Source organism: Eutrema salsugineum, unplaced genomic scaffold (assembly GCF_000478725.1).
Source record: "Eutrema salsugineum unplaced genomic scaffold, Eutsalg1_0 scaffold_7, whole genome shotgun sequence".
Taxonomy (NCBI): domain Eukaryota; kingdom Viridiplantae; phylum Streptophyta; class Magnoliopsida; order Brassicales; family Brassicaceae; genus Eutrema; species Eutrema salsugineum.
Window position 1 is genome coordinate 2,744,454 of NW_006256486.1, and position 20,647 is coordinate 2,765,100.

Sequence of the window (20,647 nt, forward strand, 5' to 3'; positions counted from 1 at the left end):
ATTACATTTTATGTTTTTTTTAATTACCACCGAAATATCAAAAAATTCCAAAGTTACAACAAATTTTATGTTTAGTAAAGGTTCAAGTTAGAAAATGTATCTATTAGTAAGCCTTACTAGTTACTATTAAGTTTTAAGAACTCTTACGAAACCAAAATCTTGTGGTATTTTTGATTTTTTTTTTTTCATAATGGTGGTATTTATTTACATTTACTTTTTGTTTGTTGTCGACAAAACTTATTTTTGTAGTTCAAAAACTAGTTGTGACAATATCTTAACTCGGCATTAGGCTATATAGATGATATCTTGCAATAAAATGGAAATCGAAGAAGGAGAATAAAACAACGCATGCATTTGCTTTACAAATTTACAACTAGCAAATGACGACCCAAGAAACAAAAGTAGAATAGCATTATACTATTAAGAAAGTCAAATTGTGGTATTCAAAGTTACTATCGCTAGATCCTAAACTTTCCTAGATGCCTAGATCTCAATTAACTTAATTAGTGTTAGATTAAATTGGCTACTCATTTTCAAGTATAACAAGCCATGTTCCTAAGTTTGTCATGCTCAGATACCGATATTGTGTGGCAAAGACAGCCAAAATTTCACTTAATCTATATAATTTACCTTTTCTTTTTCTTGGGAATTATTTTGATAAGATTGTATTACCATTCTGTAAGAATTTGAAGATGCTTTAAGTCAAGGTCCAAGGAAGTATATACATGTTGTGATGATCTCTTTTACAATCATCCTGAAAATTTTCAAAACAAAAGCATTTTGCAGAATTTTGAAAGTTTATACAGACTTTGATTGGTAACAATTTTGCAAAATACGTAATTGTTAAATGACAGAAATAATTTTGTGGAATGAATCAATCTAGTTAAAAATTACTTTTCTGAGTAATGATTTCTTTTCTTTGTATTTTCATTAAGAAAAAAATAAACTGTATTTTTGTGTTGTATTTTTTATTTCAGAAATTTTTGTTGATTGGCAAAATATTTGCAGAAATTCTACAGTGTTTTTTTTTTTAAAAAACAAAAAAACAAAAGCACGACGTTTTAACAATTTTTCCCTTTTGCTTAAAAGAGAAGATAAAAACAAAGTGAGACTAGGAGATCGAGAAAGCCGGGGAATATTTTTTGAATCAACTGTCGCGGCAAGATATAATCGAAGCAGATCCACTCGCCGGAAAGTTCACACATTTTGTATCGGGACATATATCGCCGCCGTATTCATCTCGGCGGAAGATATCAATGGTGAAGGCACTGCAAGGCGCGGCTCAGAATCTGCCGGCGGATGTCAACCAATTGATCGATCAGTTAGAGCGTCACTGCTTGGCTCCCGATGGATCTCTTGTTACCAAATCAGCCTACTACGATCTTCAACTCGTAATCTCTCTCTCTCTCTCTTCCTGCCTCTGTTTTTCATCTCTTACGAAAATTGGGTTCAGATTTGTGTTCCTAATCCTCTCAAGTGTTATTGAATCGACATTGCAGGCGAGAGAAGAGATGTCTCGGGAGAGACTGCGATATTTGGAAGCTATGGTAACGCTTTCTCTCTTCTTCTTTTACCTTCATTTTCAGAATTTTTCTTGGGTTTAATTCAATTAAGCATTTTCATTCAGTGATTTGTGTTGAAGCTGATTACTCCAAAATTAGGGTTTTGTATTCTGTAGTTCTTGCCCCCATTAGCTTCGGATTTCCACATTCATCATTGCAATCTAAGGACTCACTTTTCTTTTCTGCGTTTTCACAACTCGTAGGCTATCTATTGTGAAGCTGTAGCTATGGTAGAAGAATACCAGCAAGCTATTTCAGTGGCTAACCATGGAGGAGTTCGGGATGTTCAGGGTCTTTACCCTCAACTTGGCTTGAAGAATTCTCCTCAGGTTTCTAGTCTCAAAACGTGATTTTCTAGAATTCGAGTTCATCTCAAGACTCATTTATGAGCAAAATCGTATTTGTTTCAGGTTTATGAGACTCTAGAGCATAGGTTGGTGGTTGCTGAGGCAGCTCAGAAACTGAGGCTACCTCTTATTTCAGATGATGGTGAAATTCATGAGGAAGAGATTGAAAAATGGAGTATACTATCAAGAAGCTCTCTTGATAGTGCAAGCACGAGTTTCACAATAAGCTCCACTTCTAACTCCGTGAATTATGCGAATAGCTCTGCAAACAGCGCTGCTGGTGGGACCAGTCTTAGTGCTGCTGATACTGACGTAGTTGGTGGTGTGCCGAATCGCTTTCTTGGAATTACACCTGCTTATTTATCCTACGTCCAGCTCCAGAATACTATGTCCATGGTATTGTGAGATCATATTCTGCCTCGTATTGGTCTCTTAATAACTATATTGTGCCTGCATCTGTTGATAACACCAATTCTCATGTTCTTATGAAAGTATCTGGGGATATGGATATATGTGGGTCTCTAATTCGTTTTTTTTCTTAATAAATTTTCTTAGGATATGGCTGACTACCAAATGTTTCTTGCCCGTGAGATAGAAGGTCGATTGAAAGACAAGTGTGATAAGTTGGCTGATGCCATTGTTGATGATACTGGTAAGATCTTCACTACCAGCATACGTTGAGGGAGAGGTCCCTCGTTCCTTAGCTAATTTCGTTTGATCTTGTCTAATGTAATACTGGGCCTTTCATGTTAAGCACTGCACGTAATGACCAGATTTTCCTGATTGTATACTTTAAATGACAGATTCATCTACAGGAAACCAAAATTCAAGTGCTAGACTCCCAGAAAGGTTAGCTTTATCGCTTTTAACTAGGGCAAAAAATATCTGTGAAAAAAAAAACCTGATTATCACTGCGAAATCAAATTAATCTGATTTATGAGTTTAATGAACACTTATCTTTCTAGGGATATACATGTAGATAATGCTGCATACACATGTATATCTATGGTAGTTCTAAGCAATATATACAGCTGAAAAGCTTATCTAATATCATAAAGGTAGAGGGTATTAGGTATTCTGTTTCTCTATACAGTTTACTTCGAAAGTCTTGAAGGAGCAGATGGTTTTCTCACACTTATTCATCCTCTGAAGGTCTCAATGACGATGTTTTCTTGCTTTTCCAGGGTCAAGTTTATAATTGAGGAGATTGAAAGAGAAGAGGCAGCTCTACGAGAGGACCTCTACTCGGCTGACAGGAAGTTTGCAGAATATTACAATGTAGGTGAAAAGGCATATCATAATGTAGTATGCAAAAAGAAAATCCAATTACCTGGCTGTTGCGTGAAATGTTTCTAAATATGTTTTTTATAGATAAGTTTGTTCGTGTTATCAATGCTACTGCCTAAGAATTATCGTTCTACTCCCTAGTGTTAGTAAGTTTTGATGACTGTTCGTTTTTATTCTGAACTAGGTCCTTGAACAAATACTCGGGGTGCTTATAAAGCTTGTGAAGGATCTGAAGTTGGAACACCAACACAAATATGTAAGCTTGTTTCAGTGTTTTTCAATTGATTCAATTGCTTGCTGCCCTGTTATCATTGTCCTCACTCTACATATTGTTACAGGATGAGATGCAAAAGACTTGGTTGTGTAAAAGGTGTGAGACCATGAACGCAAAATTAAGGTATCATTCTCATCCTTTCACCGTTAAGGATCTAAATTTGAGGCTATATCAGTAGCTAATATGTCTTATTTTGTTCTGCTTGAAGGGTTTTAGAACATATTCTCCTACTTGAGACATACACCCCTGAATCCATACCAGCCTTGCACAGCATCAGGTGCAGAAATCAAAATTTTCCGGAAGTATATTTATACCATGAGGTATGAACTCATGCATCAGACTCTCACCTTCAATTTCGTTTTGTATTTTTCCAGGAATTATCTAGTCGAGGCTACTGAGGAAGCTTCAGCTGCATATAACAAAGCGGTTTGTGTCTTATCCTCTTTCATTGCTTAACTTTAACCCTTTTGGTCACATATTCATTGATTAAAATCCTATAAATAAACCGAGCCTGCGAAATGACCAGGTGACACGGCTCAGAGAATATCAAGGAGTGGATCCGCATTTTGATACAATTGCGAGACAGTACCATGACATCGTTAAGGTATATTGTTACTGAAATGAGCAAGCCATTAATAATGTTTATGTTTTACTTTTTTTTTTCTTTTTTTCTGGTGTGGGAATGCAATAACACAGATGATAATGAGAACTTGATGTTTTGCAGAAACTGGAAAATATGCAGTGGACCATTCATCAAGTGGAAATGGACCTTAAAGCGCATGCTTGATCGCTAGATTCTCTCACACGTCATTTTTCCAACAACAATTGTGACGTATTTAACAAATCTGTATGAGATAAACATGAGTGATATTTAAAATACATCCATATAAATGTTTCATGTACTAGTAATTTAGTTGCGTTACTAATCCTACAGTCTCTTCCTTTTCAGGTTTAACCTATTACTATGGTTTGGTCTTTTAAATTCACAGAACAGATGAGATTACCGGTTTAAACTATGACAAAACAAAACCTTAAACTGAAAACATTCCACAAAAAGGCTCTGAATATACCTAATCAAATATATAGTGTAGCTGAGTTGTAAGATTAAGAAAAGAAAAAAAAAGACAAATAACTTGTATTTGTTACAGTTCAAAATTTGACCATCAGGAGAGCGTTCGAGAATTCTCTGGAACCGCTGGTCTGAGCTGTGATTGCTGCGTCGTGATCACCAACGTGAAGTCCCAAATGAAAGATGAAGATTTGAGGATGATTCTCTCTAGGGTTAAGTGTAATAACTGTGATGAAGAAGATAACAATTTGTACCCTTACTCAGTCTCCTTTCACATGTTTTGTTTTTTCTTCTTCTGAAACTCGATCCTTAGGGCCTTGTGCATCTGAAATCCATCTCACTCTTTCTCTTCATGAGGATAAGGCGAGAGAGATGGAGATGACATAATCTTTTTCATCTATAGCTATCTTTTTTAATTACGGTTATGCTTTTGTAATTGGTGTTGCATGTGGACATGTCATTGCTTGCTGAATAATCGACCCATCTTTTATCAATGATTGAAGAGCAATGTGAGATCTCATAAAACGCAAAGTTGTATGTGTTAGAGAGCAATGTGAGATATCATGTTTTCAATAGTTTCAGGTGTAGATTTAAGGAGGTTAACCAATTATTAATGGTGATTTAAAATATTTTTGAGATTCCGGCGAGATATTGTGCTGAGACGAAATGATTGATTGATCTAAACTTCTAATTGTAGGGTGTTTTCATCAGGGTCTTTTAATTTGAGGAAAGATGTCTCGACAAGGTCAAATATTTGCCAAATGAGTAGAATTGGCGATAAAAATAAAAAATAAATCCTCGATACCGGATCAGTTTTCATGTCGTGGGTAATAGAAAACCGGGTGGTTAACCAAATATCTTCTCGATTGAGTGAGATCGTACAAACGAACCATCATATAGACAAAATCTGAAAATTTGAAAACCGTAAAAAAAAATCACTTCATACTTGAGGATATCAAACTTTACGAATAAAAAATGGCTTATTCGGATTTCTACTGATTTGTCTAATGATTTTCCCATAACCTTCCTAACCCCAACCTGTTCTGTACGAATTTTGAACTATCCACAAGTGAATATCATCCTCAGTCCCAAAGCCAATCAACACAAGAGCGATTTGATTGCGCATGAGGTAATCCTTACGATTAAGCCCTTAGTAAATCTCATCTTACCACAAACACACATACATTAACTATGTTTAGTATGTTTTCTCATGTTAAAAAACAAATATAAATATAAAAGTTTCACAAGCAATACCCCTCTGAAATTTGTGAAGCTTTTGTGTGCTACAATCTCGATCATCACAGGCTTTCGAGCTAATAATCTTATGATTTCCTCTTCATTGATTTGATTAGCTTTAATACGTTTAAGGTCTATAATTCTGGTTGCCTAACCAAGTATGGAAAAATAATAAATATAAGTTGTAAAAATATATAAAAATTAACAAGAAAATTAAAAAAAAAAAACGTTGCAAAACAGAAACTCATTAGTGCTGCATCATGATCACAATCTTCTTGGAGAATGTTACATGTGTACTCGCACATGCTTTCAAGAAAAACTAAACTTTTGTTCACCAAAAAATCTTTAACATTCGCAAATGATCCCACGGCACTGTTACTATGCTTCTTAACATTATTCACAAGGTGTTGAGCGGAGAGATTTGTAAGTTGGATCTTTCTTTCTCTTTTAGCTTGTATATTCAGAGCCGCTTTTTATCTATGTTGTGAGTCATATCACTTATATCAACAGAATATTCTTTAACTTTTATTTATTCATTTTGTAACCAGCTTTTCTTTGGTTTATCACTCATCTGAGAATGTTGTCCACCCTCCAATCTTTCTCACTATAGTCAAATGTATCAATTTATTGAGTTCTTTCTTTATGTGCACACATTGAGCACTAATGTCCACCAAAGCTCTAAAACAACAAATGTTATTAAAACTGTATAATTTTGAGTTATGATAAAATTTGTTTTGTTATCACCTAGTTTTGAATATATCAATCCTCTGAGAATTTTGTTCTATCTTCCAATCTTTCTCACATGAAAGAACCTATACAACACAATATAAAATGTTATACGTATGACTTTCCTTGAAACATATTTGTATATAGTGTTTTACTGTTCTTGTTAATTTGAGAATCTAATATAAACTTAAATATTATATTGTTTACCTTTTGCCACATAACATTTGTGAATGCTAATTTTGTTAAAATAAAAAGACTTTACAATATAATAGTAGCAAGGGTCTCCAATAGCAGTGACTAACATTTTTCTCCTTTTTCTTTTGATGCAATTTTAACATAACTAAAAACATAGAAAATCCCAATTTCTTTTGCAAATGAATTAAGTAGGCATTTTTGGATTTCCACAAGACCACCACCTGTATGGAGTGGCACTGGCTTACTAAGTACTGTTTGCCAGCTCTTAAAGCGTTTCTGCCCCACAATCCATTTACAAAATAAAAAATTATTGGGGTAACAAGAACTCTACCTCGTGTGTAGGGCAGTTGGTGATGGGCTCATGTTCCTCTCATCATATGTAGATCAAACCATTTTTGGTTAAACATTTACTAGATGAACACACACACAAAAATCTATAAATAGCAGTTTTGCTGAACTATATTAAATATGCACAAATCCTTAAGATGATTGATAGGTTACTGCAGAAGATTTTCAAGGATCTTGAAGAACCAAAACACCAGCACAACAAAGAGTTTGAAGAAGACGAGCATCTTAGTGACTGGAGAGACTCTTCTTTGATGAATCGTTTTTATATATTTTGAATGGTGAATATCCCTCTCATGAGTTTTATAGACCCGTACAATAATCTAATTTTGTATATATAATAAGCATAATATTGCAAAAATACTTTTTTTTAAAAAAAAATCCTAAACTCTTTACTAAAATTTGCAAAACAAATATTAACATCCAATGTAAATGCACCTTTGGCACATGCCAAGATCCGCCGGCACTAGTGGTGATATATACAAAAAAAACTTCGAATTTAAACGCACTTAAACATACCTAAATTTGTTTGTATCAAAGAATAAGGTTTTTTACTTTTTCTTCATGCAGATGGAGCGAACCACCATGTAATGAAAATAAGAGCTTTTAGGAGACTTTCTTGGGCTTTAAGGTTTTTGATAGGATTTGATAGTGCCTAGGGTTTTTAATATTGGGTTTATGGCGTAACAAAATTTGTCATTAGTTATAAACAAACCTTACGGTTTAAAGCATACCTGATTTTCAAAACTTATTAACAAAATTCATACTCTGTTATTGCTCTTTTTATGAGTCTCAATCGAAACATTTTCCTTTGTACAGTTTTTCTTTCAATTGGTATCGACCAGAAACAAAAAATAAAAAAAACTTTTATTATCATTGAAATTCTTGATTGATTGAATAAGGAACTCTGATTTGGCCGCGCTGTGTGATGATTACAAAACCCTAACGTTGATAAACGTCCACTTGCATTTATCTGTCACGCTTTGCAATGTTTACAAAACCCTAGTTTCTTACATGTTAATAAACGTCCACTGGATTCATCTACATAATAAAAAAAATTGCCAAGTTTCTTTTTGTCTAATTGATATTTCAGTTTAACCAAGCAAACAACAAGAAACGATCAAACAAAAGAATTTACTCAATCACATGGGATGAGAACTGTATTTGTTAATTAATAAGTAAATGAAGATAATAAACACTAAGTGACATTTTTCCTTGGCTTCTGCTTTATTCATTGTAAGTATATTCTTTCGGATCAACCACCACAACCTAAAGAAGCGAAGTATCATAATAACAATGGTGATGATAGCAACAAAATGCTAAGATCAAACACACAGAAAAAAACCATGTTGATGCTCAACATACGATTTATGAACAGGATAAGCAAACAAAACTTTCACAAAACAGATCTTACCCCTAATCATATGTTATATACTTGATACTACACCACAAAGTGACGTTTCCACGTCTACAGAACTGTAAGCAGAATGGCACGAAGAAGATTTCAGACCTTACCTATCTACTCATGTTTTACTTAAACCCCTCCTAATGGCCACTACAATTAGCTCTCCACATATATCATCTCAATTTTTACTATCAACTTTTATTATCCATCAAATATAGAAAACAACTTTTGCAAACCTAATTCTAAACCGATACTTGAGATGAAAGATGATCCATATTAAGGAAGATGGAGAAAATATCAGTGACCTGTATGTAACTCCTAGTAAGAATTGTACAAAACAGAATGGGACAAGCATACCTATGTAATTAGATAGTCATGGTTTAGGCTTGACATCGTAGACCCTTATATCCAAAGGAAGGTAGCCAACCTGGGCCAGAAAATCATCGGAATCGTAACCCGACGAAGACCTGCTTGAGGACGGCGACTCCGGCGAAGACTCTTGCAATTTCTCATCGGCCTCCAACTTCTGACGCTTGAGATCAGGCTCCTCCTCTTCGTATTACTTTCCGATAACATGCGGATCCATAACTCGATGCGAACCCTAAATGTATGTAATTTTTTTGCCTTTCTATCTTCGACGGGGAAAGGGTCCCTCTTTTTATTTTCAAGGCACTTTAGCCATGTGATTTGTCTATAATACCCTTATCTCCAAACTAAATTATAAGAAAACAGAGCAACTCTCATTTAGCGAAAGCATTCTGATTCCTCTGTTCTCCTCCATATACGATTTGAAAAAACCTTACAGAGAGTCTTAAGGCTAACTCTAGACATCGAAGAGCAAAACATGGAGCTAGAATTTACCACAAGGCTCAACCTCCACGCACATAGGCACCGAGCTCACCGAATTGATCATCAGCTTCTACAGTGTCGTCTGAGAGACGAACTGCATCAAGCTTCTGCTTCAGGATATCTATGGAATTCAGTACTAGCTGTGAAGCCTTCACTGAACCTGTGGTTTCAACGGTGAATATAAAGCTATCATCTTTCGGATGGATCTCAATGAGCCCCGGTTTTCCCATGGCTTCTGCTTTCTTGATCACTTCTTCATCGTAAGTGTATGCTTCCGGATCAGCCACCACAACCTTGTAGAAGCAAAAGTATCATACCTCTCCAGTCAATCTGCAAAATACCAGACAGATTGGCAAAATTTGTGTCAGCTATAAAGTTTGAGAATACAGCTGAAACAGAGGAACTAGTAGCACAAATACAGTGTGTTCTTTTTTAAGTTTTCATGGAGAAGGAACAACATAGTTAAAGGTTGGTTGACCCCCAGAGAGAAGCCGACCGAATGCAAGAAAAGCAAGAAGCAGTCTCTTCATAAGTTAACAAATATCAACTAATTTGTGTCCCTTAGGGATACATATAGAGGAAATACCAAATGGCTATATGGACTAGAAGAACTGGGTCCTAACTTTTCTTCTTACAGAGAAACATAAAATAAGATTTCAAAGGAAACAGGAAGGCAAAGATCGACCTGATCAAAGACACAGAAAAGAACCATGACGATGCTTCTTGATGCTAGGTCATAAGGTTTATGAGGTAAAAGTCTTTAGATACAAAGAACTAGATTCTAACCCCGTGCCGAGAATTTTTCATTTTTTATTTCCGATATATTTTTTTAATAAAATTTATTTTTGTTATTATTATTTTTTTTTAATTCAAGAATTTTGTTATCATGTTTTAACTTTAAATAGTATAGATTTATATATTAGTAGAATAAGAATATGAGTTAATTAAGTATATATTGATCTATAATGTTAATTATGAACTTTATTATTATGTAAATTTAGATCTACACATAAACAATTTATACATCTATGAATTAGATAACCCGTCTGTTTAGGCATCTTAAATCATTTTTTTAATATCTTACATGTTTTGATAAACTAACTCGTATAAAATTGTTATTATAAATGTATAACTTTAACTTGCTTTATCATATTATTGTAAAATATAAATATTTACTAATATTAAATATTTGATGTTTTAGACGGATTGATTATGATAAACAATATAATAAGATATTTATATTTACTATTTGTACTATTATAAAAATATTCTTTAAATTCAAAATTTTAAATTAAATCTAAATTGTATTTAAAGAATTTGAAAGTAATTAAAATTATTATCTATTTTGTAATAAAATTTGTTAATATTTTTTTAATTTTAAATTTAATTAATAAAAATTTGAATTATTTAAAATTTAGATTAAATATAACCTATATTTAAGGAAATCTAACAATATCTAAATTAGTAACTAATTTTCGAAATTAATTATTATAATATAAAATAAAATGTTATAAAAAAAATTTAGGTGTGTTTGGAAACAAGCACTAAAAGTGCTTCTTAGGGGTGGGCGTTCGGTTAACCGAACCCGAACCGAACCGATATTTTCGGTTAATCGGTTGTTCGGTTCTCTTATTAAATATCCATTCGGTTATTTTGATGATTTCGGTTCGGTTCGGATCGGTTCAGATCGGTTCGGATTGTTATTATACAACCGATTATAATCCGAAAAAATTGGTGGTAATGGATGTTTGGTTTTTTTGTGAACCGAAAAAACCGAAACAACCAAAAAAACCGAAACAACCGAAAAAAAAACGAAAAAACCGAAAATTATCCAATATATCCGAAATTTTTGCAAAAACAAAATGTGTTTCAGCTTTCAATCCCACACAAACATAAAAGATAAGTGACAATCACAATCCAAACAGAGAAGCTGAGTTCCAATCCAGAAAATAATAAGACAAAGAAACAAAGTTCCAACTTCCAATCATACCAAGTCTAAACTCCAAATTCCAAACTTCAAAGAATGCATCTGATACCTATAAACATAAAAAAAACAATGAGAATCATTTTAGCAACAAAAAAAGGAAAATAGATTATTACATTTGTGAATCGATGTTAATGGCTACTTCAAGCCCAAGTTCAAACAATCAAAGATGGATTAAGAACAGAGAACAAAAACCAGCAAAAGACAGAAATTAGACAACGACAAACTACAAAATTATGCTATCTAATTGAGACCAGACCTTTGTAATTATCTTAATTGAGACCAAACTTTTGGAAGTTGTCGTTGATAAGTTCAACACAAACAAGCTAAACAAAATCGATTCAAACAAGCTAAAGCAGATAAATAATTCAAACAAGCTAAAGCACATAAATCAAAATCGACTCAAACACTAAAGCACATAAATCAAACAAACATAAATCAAATTATCAAACAAAATCACCATAAATCGATTCAGCACATAACATCTACAAATTTTCAAGAGCAAAAACCAAACCAAATTAATTCGAATTTGATGCAGACTTTGTGTAAAACAAAAAAAAATCGATTCAAACTCATCATAAAGCACATAAACAAAGCTTAAATTAAAACTTACCTGAGATCGATTTCTCGACGTCTCAGAAGGCAAAGGACCAGCTCGGTTTCGGGATTCCAGTTTGAGAGTAGAGATTTTGTCGATTGAAGTTGCAGAAAGGGGAAGATAAAGTATCGGTGGGCTTAGGATAATTTAGGGCTTGAGATTATTTGGTTTATTTCGGTTTAATTTTAGGTTTTAATTAATTCGGTTTATTTCGGTTATCAGTATAATAACCGATCCGAACCAAAAACCGAAAATTACCAGCTTTAAAAACTATTCGGATTTTAGCGACAACCGAACCCGAACCAAACCGAAAAAATTCGGTTCGGTTCAGTTGAATATTTCGGTTTCGGTTTTATTGCCCAGCACTGCTTCTGTTTTAATAGAATAAATTAAAACTTTTATGAGACTTTCTTGGGACTTTAAGGTTTTTGATAGGATTTGAACTTTTATAAGTGTCTAGGGATTTTAATCTTGGGTTTGGGGCGTATCAAAATTTGTCATTAATTAGTTATTATAAAATCTTATCATGGTTTAAAACATACTCTGTTATTCAAACCTGATTAACAAAATCCATACTCTGTTATTTCCCTTTTTATGAGTCTCTCTATCGAAACATTTTCCTATGTATAATTTTGATTTTCTAATAATATTTGACCAGAGAAATATAAATAAATAAACTTTATCATCATTTGTACTTTTTAAAATAACCGCCACATGCTTTAATCAGATATGAAAAGTTCGGTGTGATAACATTACCAACTATGAGTATCTCTAAGAGCATCTCCAATCTTGTTCCAATTTTTTGCTGCAAACTCCATTTTGGAGTAAATTTCACTCCAAACCTACTCCATTTTTGACTGCAAAATGGAGAAAATATAGAGATTGCTCCATATTTGGAGTAAACCTTTATTCTACTCCATTTTGCAGTTATATTTTTTTATTTACAATCTGATTCTTAAAATATTAAATCATTATAATTTTGTACTTTTATCAGCACAGCATTATTTTCGACATTATATATGGCTATATGCATTTTTTCAGATATACACCTAATATTTGTATGACACATATCACTTTGACTTATATATATATATAATTAAAATGGTCTTTATGTATGTATATATATATATATATAACTATCGGTTTAATAATTAAGTTTTTATTTTATGATTCATGTTTATAAGATTTTTTGACAAGATTATAGGACTTTAATAGTTTAAAAAAATATAAAATAGACAATCATAAATATTTGAACACTAAAATTTTTATTTCAAAATATTACAACTTAAAATAAACTGAAAAATACACAACAAGTGCTAAAATCAAAGATAAACATAAAAATTTAACACAACAAATACAAACAATTTAATATTCTGCTAAATCGCTTCCTGATCCATCGATATCATTAAAATATTGTCCAAACGAAGTTGATGGAGGAGAAAATTCTTGATTTTGTTGTTGAGCATTCCGCTTTTGTAAAATTTTTGTTTGTTCGCCTTGAACATATGCACGAATATTTGGATCTGATATGGAACTCATGTCATAAAATAACATTTTGTTTTCCATCTTCAGCTCTTTCAAAGCATAGTTTTTCTGTTGAATCTCCAGATGATCTTGTCTTTGTGCACTTGTCTTCTTTAATTGCTCCAAAAGTTGTTTATTTCCTTCTTCTAAAGTGTTGATAACTGATGTTGTTTGATCAACAAGTTTTCTTTTATTTTTGGATTTCTTGATCCCCATTGGTCGTGGAGAAGGAGATCCGCTAGTAAGCTCGTCGGTATCATCTAAGTTTAAAGAAAATGAAGACAAACCTGGAGATGCTTGTGTAGGAGAATCAATAGAATTTCCAGACTCGAACGATGTATACTCGGCACGAGGTGGGATTAATATGCGTTTAGGATCGGCACCATCTTTAAATTTTTTCAAAGTTTTTAATAATATTCCAAACATGTTCAAATTTTCAACCTGTTTTGAACTTTGGATCTTCTTGTAACATTAGTTTGGCTTGACTGAACTGCATATCAATAAAAAACAAAAATGTTACTATTCAAAAAGTAGGAATACAATTCCTCTACAAATCAAAAATAAAACATAACCTTAAATTTGTATGTATTTTTTATGTCATAGAATTAAAGTAAAAAATTCACTAATATAGTAATAAATATTAAATTATTAGATGTAAATTAATACTTACAATATCATCATCTGAAGTACCGTTTGGACGTCGGTTTTCACACTGTCTGATGCATGCTCTCTCAATACTTTGAATTCGACATTGAATGGATTTTTTTGTACGTTCACTCCAATGTGCATTTTTTTTTGCGTAAGCTTCTTCAACACGAGACCAAAATTGATTGGAGGACCGGTGAATACTCTTTATTGGATCGTGAGAAATATCCATATAAACTTGAGATAAAAGCCTATCTTCTTCACGAGAATAACCAGCAGAACTAATAGACATTTTAGTACTCAAAAGAAAATATTATAGAATGATTCTAAGTTAAATGAAAAATATGAATTCTTTGTGGTATATATAGACGTTTACAACTCTAGATTTTTTTGACTCATGCATGTACGACATTATTGACTCTGCATGCAATTCTTTTCTTTCTGACTCATGCACGACTTTTTTTGACTCATGCATGCAATTGTTTTCTTTGACTCATCACACATGCATGCAATTTTCAGAAAAATATTATATATAAATATAAATCAATTTAGGACTTCCAAAAAATAGAGACATCCAACATTATTTTTGACTCATGCATGAAATTTAATGGGAGTTTCAGAAAAAGCTCGTCTATTAATTCATAGAGTACAGAAATGAGCCAACATGCACAACCTTGGTATTCTATTTTCTGTCAAATAAATTGGTAGAACACATTAAAGCTGTTCAACGGATAGTAGGATGGCAATTGTTTTTTTTTTGACTCATGCATACAATTATAAAAATAATAATATATGTATTCAGAACTTCCAAATTTTTTAAGACATCCGACATTTTTTGACTCATGCATAAAGTTTAGTGGAAGTAAAAACCAATACGTTACGAGCGTATGCTAATACCTTATGAGGGAAGGTTAGCTTATGTTTTAATTAACCAACATAACGTAGATGGTGGTATTATACTGTGGATTTTGGAGGATGCAGAGATACACGACTACGACTGGACGTTTAAACACTTCCTTGCACCTTTCCAGCACTATGATCCGAGTTTGAAAGCCCATTTCCACTTTAATGGCAACACTCATGCTCGTGAGTTTAGATATGTACCATTAGGGTTTTATAAATATTTTTATATACTATTTAATGATCCGGAGAAAAACAGCTTCAGAAAAGTCGAGTTCAAGGGAGTTGGAGATGGACGTATCTATCCGCTCCACACTTTCCAGAATCACATTGAGACTCTCAAATCTTTGTAATAAAATTTGTTGATTTCTTTTTTGGCACTTGGGATAACACTTAATTTATGCATCTTCATGATTGTTTCGTATAGTTTCATTCATCAATTGCAAGTCTTGAATTAATCTCCATTATAGAATATTTTGATTTTAATATTTTGCGCATGATTTATATATATGGTGAAGGTTTTGTCTTCAACGAGCTTGAACATCTGAAGCTATGTATATGCCAAGAGTATTCGTTGAGTGTCTTTGTCCGGTTGCTAGAAGATTCGCCTAACTTACCAGTTACCAGTACTAGAGCTTTTCAAGATGGATGTATAAGTTTCTTCAATAAACTTTTTTATTTGGGAGGGTCCAAAGCACACTATACACATATGGCTCTCAATCCAATTCTTCTGCTGGTCTCAGGATCATGAGCAAGATGGTATTGTTGGTTGGAATCAACCAAGTACTCTTCCCTAATTTATGTTGTCATGTCTACAAACTTTCAAACGATCGTCGCTTATCGTCGCTTAAAGACTGCAACGATCTTCTCTCAACCATATTTTGGTTCCAAAGCATTGACATGCTAAAAGAGTTGTCACTCTGTTCCTGAGCTTCAACCAATTCCCACTTTTATTGGATTGAGGGACGTTTGATAAGTATCCCTTTATATCTTAATTGAGAAAGGACTGTTAAATTTGACACGTGAGTTCTTTATAATACTACCATGCTAACGTGCTGTCATGATAAGAATTTCTAAGATTAATATAAAAATAGTCCGTCATAACTAAATTATTTACAACTTATATCACTCACAATAATTTGATTACAAATTAGTTTATATTTTTATACGAATTGGTTATTTAATATTCAGCATTTAATAATGTATACGCGGGTTTCTAAGAGTAAGTACATTAGTGAACCCCTATTTGGGGTTCACCAAAATAAAATAATAGTTTTTTTTGTTTTGAGTTTATTGAAGAACCTGTGCTATAATTAAAATTCCATTGGTGAACTCTAGAGAAAGGTTCATCAAGAATAAAAAATAATTTTTGATTATTAAAGCATTTGAGGAAGAGAAGAAGAAGAACTCTGCATCCGTTGTTTGATCCATGACTCCAAGTACTGAAGCTCCTTATTACTGATCGAGTGCCCGAGATCCGGATAAGCCTGCAGATATATCGAACCTCTTCAGATTTTACACTCTCAATAATTGGTTTATATGATCAGAACATGAGCGTTGGATTTGATATGATTATTATTGTTATAGTACCTTGAATTCACAAGTCACATCAGCTTCTTGAAGAAAAGGAAGAGCTGCTTGACCAGCTTCGAAATAAAGTCTTGTCATCAATGCCATGAGACCACAAGATCGGTGTCTGCATATGCCAATTCTGGAGACTCAGAAACCCAAGAAACATTGACGGATAAATGGAGCATTTATACAAACCGGAAAAAGACAGATGAAACATTTTTAGCATCTTCGGTAAACTGATTAATGGTCGAAGAATTGAATGGAACCCATCCGCTAAAAGACTGCACCTCCTTCAAGAGCTTTTGGGTAAAGAAGAACGCTGGCCAAGGTTAATGCCCCTGCAAGAACGCAATGCAAGAAAATCAACAGACTGTAGATTTTCAGATCATTTTACACAAAAAACTGAAAGGTAAATCAATTCAAACAAAAAAATTAAAAAGATAAATCCATGGAAAGGTGTGTAACTATAGAGAGGCAAAGAGTGATCACCTCCTTGGCTAAATCCACAGATATACACATTTTCTGGATTTATTCCGCCTGCAATCTCCTTATCTATAACGGCGTGAACGTTCTTAACTGCTTTAAGCACGCTGCAAGAACAGTCTGTTCTATAACTTGATGACACAAAATGTCTTTGAATACAATCCTAACAATGCAAAAACAGTCTGTTCTATAACTTCTCTAAGCACGCAGCTTTCATCATTTGGAGAGCATTAACACATTACATACTTGATGATATATACCTCCCTTCAACTCCAACCAAAGCAGATAAGAGATCATCGATGACAATAAGCTCAACAAAACCGTTTCAAGTTCAACAAATTCGAAACAAATTAGAGCCCCCAATTTTGAAACAAATTATCCGAACAGAGCCTCCAATTTCGAAACCCTAAAATCCCCAAAATTGTTTCAAGTTCAACAAATTAGAGAAGAAGAAGTATTACCTGGATGCTTGGAATGGATACTCGAAGATTAGAAGTTCACCGCTTGATCCGCCTGAAAATCACCTGGGAAGAGGGTCGGGTGAAGGAAAAGAAATTGCCCGTGAAAAAAAAAAATTTGTCCCCAAAATTTTCGACGAATCCAAGTGCACCACGTGTCCGTGATACCGTTTCTTCAGCTTCTTCCGGACGAGACTGGATCACCAAAAATAACCCATTTTTCATTTATTTTTAATGAATTTTATCTCAAAATTTGGGCCTGATACTAGAGCTGATACTCAGATGTACATGCTCTAACCTAGTATATATATAGAGAGAGAGAATAGAGATTTAATAAAGAAGTGGAAAGACATAAATAGAGGAATGAAATCGTGAAGAAAAGTAGCGAACAAATTATAGGGTTTTGGGCAACGATGAAGCAACGAGAAGAGAAGACTGAAAATATCAAGAGAAAAAGAAGAAGACAATCTTCTTCTTCATCTTTGTTAAACTCAACATCGTCCTTACCTCTCGACATAGCCTCAGAGATACTCTTAAAGCTGCCAGCAAAATCTGTCTTGAGGTTTCGTTGTGTCTCGAAGCTTTGGTCATCAATCATCACCGAGCCGAATTTCACCGACTCGTTCCAAACTAGGAGGCCAAAAAGGCTTCTACTCTTCTTCAAAGAAGGTGAAAGGTTCTTTGTTTTCTCGCTTCCTCAACACAATCCAAACCCTAATGAGTCTTATTCTTATTACTCTTCTCAGCCTATTGATAGTTACCATATGACATACCCAAAACGTTGTTCCTTCACAATGAAAACTGAGTCGGTCCACGGCTTAATCTGCTTTCAAAGATCAGCAAACCCTATAGTCTGGAACCCTAGCATTAGAAAGTTATTACCTTTACCTAAACCGGACAAGACCTGGAAGGATATAAAAGTATTTTTAGGCTACGATCCTGTGGAGGGTAAGCACAAAGTAATGTGCATGCCTGGTCACCCTAACTCATCTGATGAGTGTCGGGTTTTAACTCTAGGATCATCAGATCAAGAACCATGGAGAAGGGTCAAATGCAGCCATAATCATTCTCCTTTCACTGGCAAACGCAAAGGTGTTTATCATGGACGATGCATCAACGGAGTTCTATATTATCTTGCGCACCTTGGTAACGAGTGGGTTATAATGAGCTTCGACGTAAGATCTGAAAAGTTCATCAATGTGATAACAATTCCATATCTATGGCCTAAGATTTATTGGTATAGGATGATGGTGATGATGATATCTTATCAAGGAAAGTTAGCTTGTGTTGGTTCTAGTGGGAACAGTATTTCGCTGTGGATTTTGGAGGATGCGGAGAAACAAGAATGGTCGAATGATATATTTTCACCGCTTTCTAACTATGATCAGGGTTTGCAAAACTTCAAATTAGTGGGTGTCACTGATGATGGCGAGTTGGTTTACGTGCAAAACACGGCATTCAAATGTGTTCCTGTTATATATGTTGATCCAAAGAGACAAACGTTCAGAAGAATCGAATTTAGAGGAATTGCGGATGATGATTTTAGACAACGCAATGGACTAGGAGACAGACGTCTACGAGACCTCCAATCTTTCCCCAATCACATTGAAACTCTTTTGTCTTTGTGATTGTTAGTTTTGTCTATTACAGGTTTTGTTTTTTTTGTTTTTTTTTTAATTAATCTCATTAACAAACTTCTTTGTTATTTAAAAGTAAACAATAACAAAAGCTTGAATGCACAGGGGAGCACTATGCATTATATACCATATTAATTTGAAGTTTTAAGAGACCAATACGATCAGATCTATATAGCAGCTTCCATTGACTCAAAGTAATCATATCCAACAAAGGATATAGCTTTAACAAGTGAAAGAATCATAATATCTCTGTACAGTGTGATGTTTTTCTTTTCAAACATTTACGGTTCAAAATGTTGGAGCTCGATGGACCAGTTAGATGCTAATTGGATCAAAAGATGGTCGGGAGCTAGACCTTCCCAGTCCTCGGGAGGATCCGTTGTTGAAGAATCCGTATCACCAACTCAGACGTTCCTCACACTGAAACTTTCCTTGGTCTGACTCAACGGTCCAAGAACCGGAATTTCGAATAGATTACACAACAGAAGCTGTGGTGAACATGATCAAAGACGGTAATTACCAACACAAGTTCAGAGAATTATGATACCTAATACGTATGCAGTGAAGCATTTACCTTACATAAGCATTGATCAAAACGACAGAGAAGAGGGTGAAATAGCAGAAGACGTTGAGGAGGTTGTGGTTTATGATAAGGCAATGACACAATGGAAGTTTAAGTATTGTTACTTGAGAAGTAGCCAGAGCTTTGTCTTCACCAGAGGATGGAACGGTTTCGTCAAGGAGAAGAATCTCAAAGAGAACGATGTTATCCTCTTCTACGAGTGCGACGATGTCAAGACATTACAAGGTCAGAGCAAGATCTTGATGATCGATGTTCAATACTCTTCAGACAATGGTTTCGTGGATTCCAAGGGAGTAAACAACAAGGTTGATGAAAGTTCTGATGAAGAAAGGAAAACAGGAAACGACTTTGATCCCCAAGTTAGAAGATGAAGAAACCAAATCAGAGGAGAAGAAAGGAGGGTTTATGCTGTTTGGCGTTATGATCCAACAATAGCTACGTTTTTCTTAAAGACTCTGGATTTTAACAGAATAGTGTAATTCATGTATAATTTTAACACCAGCCAGATTGGTAAAATATTGAGAATACACAGATGAAACAGAGGAACTAATAGCACAAATTCATTGTGTTCTTTTATAAGTCTTCATGGAGAAGGAACAACATAGTTCATGAAAAGAACCGAATGCAAGAAAAGCAAGAAGCAGTTTCTTCAAAAGTTAACAAATATCAACTAATTTGCGTCCCTTAGGGATACATATAGAGGAAACAACAAATGGCTAATATGGACTAGAAGAACTGGGTCGTAACTGATCTTCTTACAGAGAAACATAAATGACAAGAAAATAAAATTTCAAAGGAAACAGAAAGACAAAGATCGACCTGATCAAACACATAGAAAATAATCATGACGATGCTCAGCATAAAGCTTTTCTTGATAATAGGTCTTAAGGTTTATGAGGGAAAAGTCTTAGATACATTTATTGAAGAATTAGAGCTTTTAGGAGACTTTCTTGGGTACTTTAAGGATT

At 34.0% G+C, this 20,647-nt stretch overlaps 3 protein-coding genes and 2 pseudogenes across 3 annotated transcripts; 3 read left to right on the forward strand and 2 right to left on the reverse strand.

Annotated features, from left to right (window-relative positions):
- The first annotated feature begins 1,117 nt into the window (after positions 1 to 1,117).
- On the forward strand, positions 1,118 to 4,375 carry LOC18010866 (AUGMIN subunit 4). The gene is made up of 13 exons (XM_006393053.2): positions 1,118 to 1,391; positions 1,500 to 1,547; positions 1,766 to 1,891; positions 1,973 to 2,305; positions 2,465 to 2,561; positions 2,713 to 2,758; positions 3,094 to 3,187; positions 3,381 to 3,452; positions 3,535 to 3,593; positions 3,679 to 3,747; positions 3,845 to 3,896; positions 3,997 to 4,074; positions 4,195 to 4,375. Exons 1-13 carry the CDS (start codon positions 1,257 to 1,259, stop codon positions 4,255 to 4,257), a joined length of 1,272 nt encoding a protein of 423 aa, XP_006393115.1. The 5' UTR covers positions 1,118 to 1,256; the 3' UTR covers positions 4,258 to 4,375.
- Positions 4,376 to 9,315: 4,940 nt separating this feature from the next.
- LOC112082838 (DNA-directed RNA polymerases II, IV and V subunit 3-like) lies at positions 9,316 to 12,695 on the reverse strand. The gene is made up of 3 exons (XM_024150382.1): positions 12,634 to 12,695; positions 11,286 to 11,331; positions 9,316 to 9,588 (listed from the first exon to the last, which is right to left on the reverse strand). The coding sequence occupies exons 1-3, from the start codon at positions 12,693 to 12,695 to the stop codon at positions 9,316 to 9,318; spliced, it is 381 nt and encodes a 126-aa protein (XP_024006150.1).
- Positions 12,696 to 16,322: 3,627 nt separating this feature from the next.
- On the reverse strand, positions 16,323 to 17,677 carry LOC18010736 (annotated as a pseudogene).
- Positions 17,678 to 17,872: 195 nt separating this feature from the next.
- On the forward strand, positions 17,873 to 19,087 carry LOC112082859 (putative F-box protein At1g47730). Its single transcript, XM_024150468.1, has one exon. It carries the CDS (start codon positions 17,873 to 17,875, stop codon positions 19,085 to 19,087), a length of 1,215 nt encoding a protein of 404 aa, XP_024006236.1.
- A 436-nt stretch (positions 19,088 to 19,523) lies between these two features.
- LOC18011048 lies at positions 19,524 to 20,114 on the forward strand (annotated as a pseudogene).
- Positions 20,115 to 20,647: the final 533 nt, after the last annotated feature.

Bases quoted from the DNA above. Each gene is read 5' to 3' on its own strand.
- LOC18010866 (XM_006393053.2), top strand. From the start codon at position 1,257: ATGGTGAAGGCACTGCAAGGCGCGGCTCAGAATCTGCCGGCGGATGTC. The intron at 3,897-3,996 runs GTTTGTGTCTTA...CGAAATGACCAG, and splicing joins CAGCTGCATATAACAAAGCG to GTGACACGGCTCAGAGAATA. The intron at 4,075-4,194 runs GTATATTGTTAC...GATGTTTTGCAG, and splicing joins AGTACCATGACATCGTTAAG to AAACTGGAAAATATGCAGTG.
- LOC112082838 (XM_024150382.1), bottom strand. From the start codon at position 12,695: ATGGAGTTTGCAGCAAAAAATTGGAACAAGATTGGAGATGCTCTTAGA. The intron at 11,332-12,633 runs GTAATGTTATCA...TTATGTTTATAG, and splicing joins CTTAGAGATACTCATAGTTG to GTATCAGATGCATTCTTTGA. The intron at 9,589-11,285 runs GTATGATTGGAA...TGCTTCTACAAG, and splicing joins GAATTTGGAGTTTAGACTTG to GTTGTGGTGGCTGATCCGGA.
- LOC112082859 (XM_024150468.1), top strand. From the start codon at position 17,873: ATGAAGCAACGAGAAGAGAAGACTGAAAATATCAAGAGAAAAAGAAGA.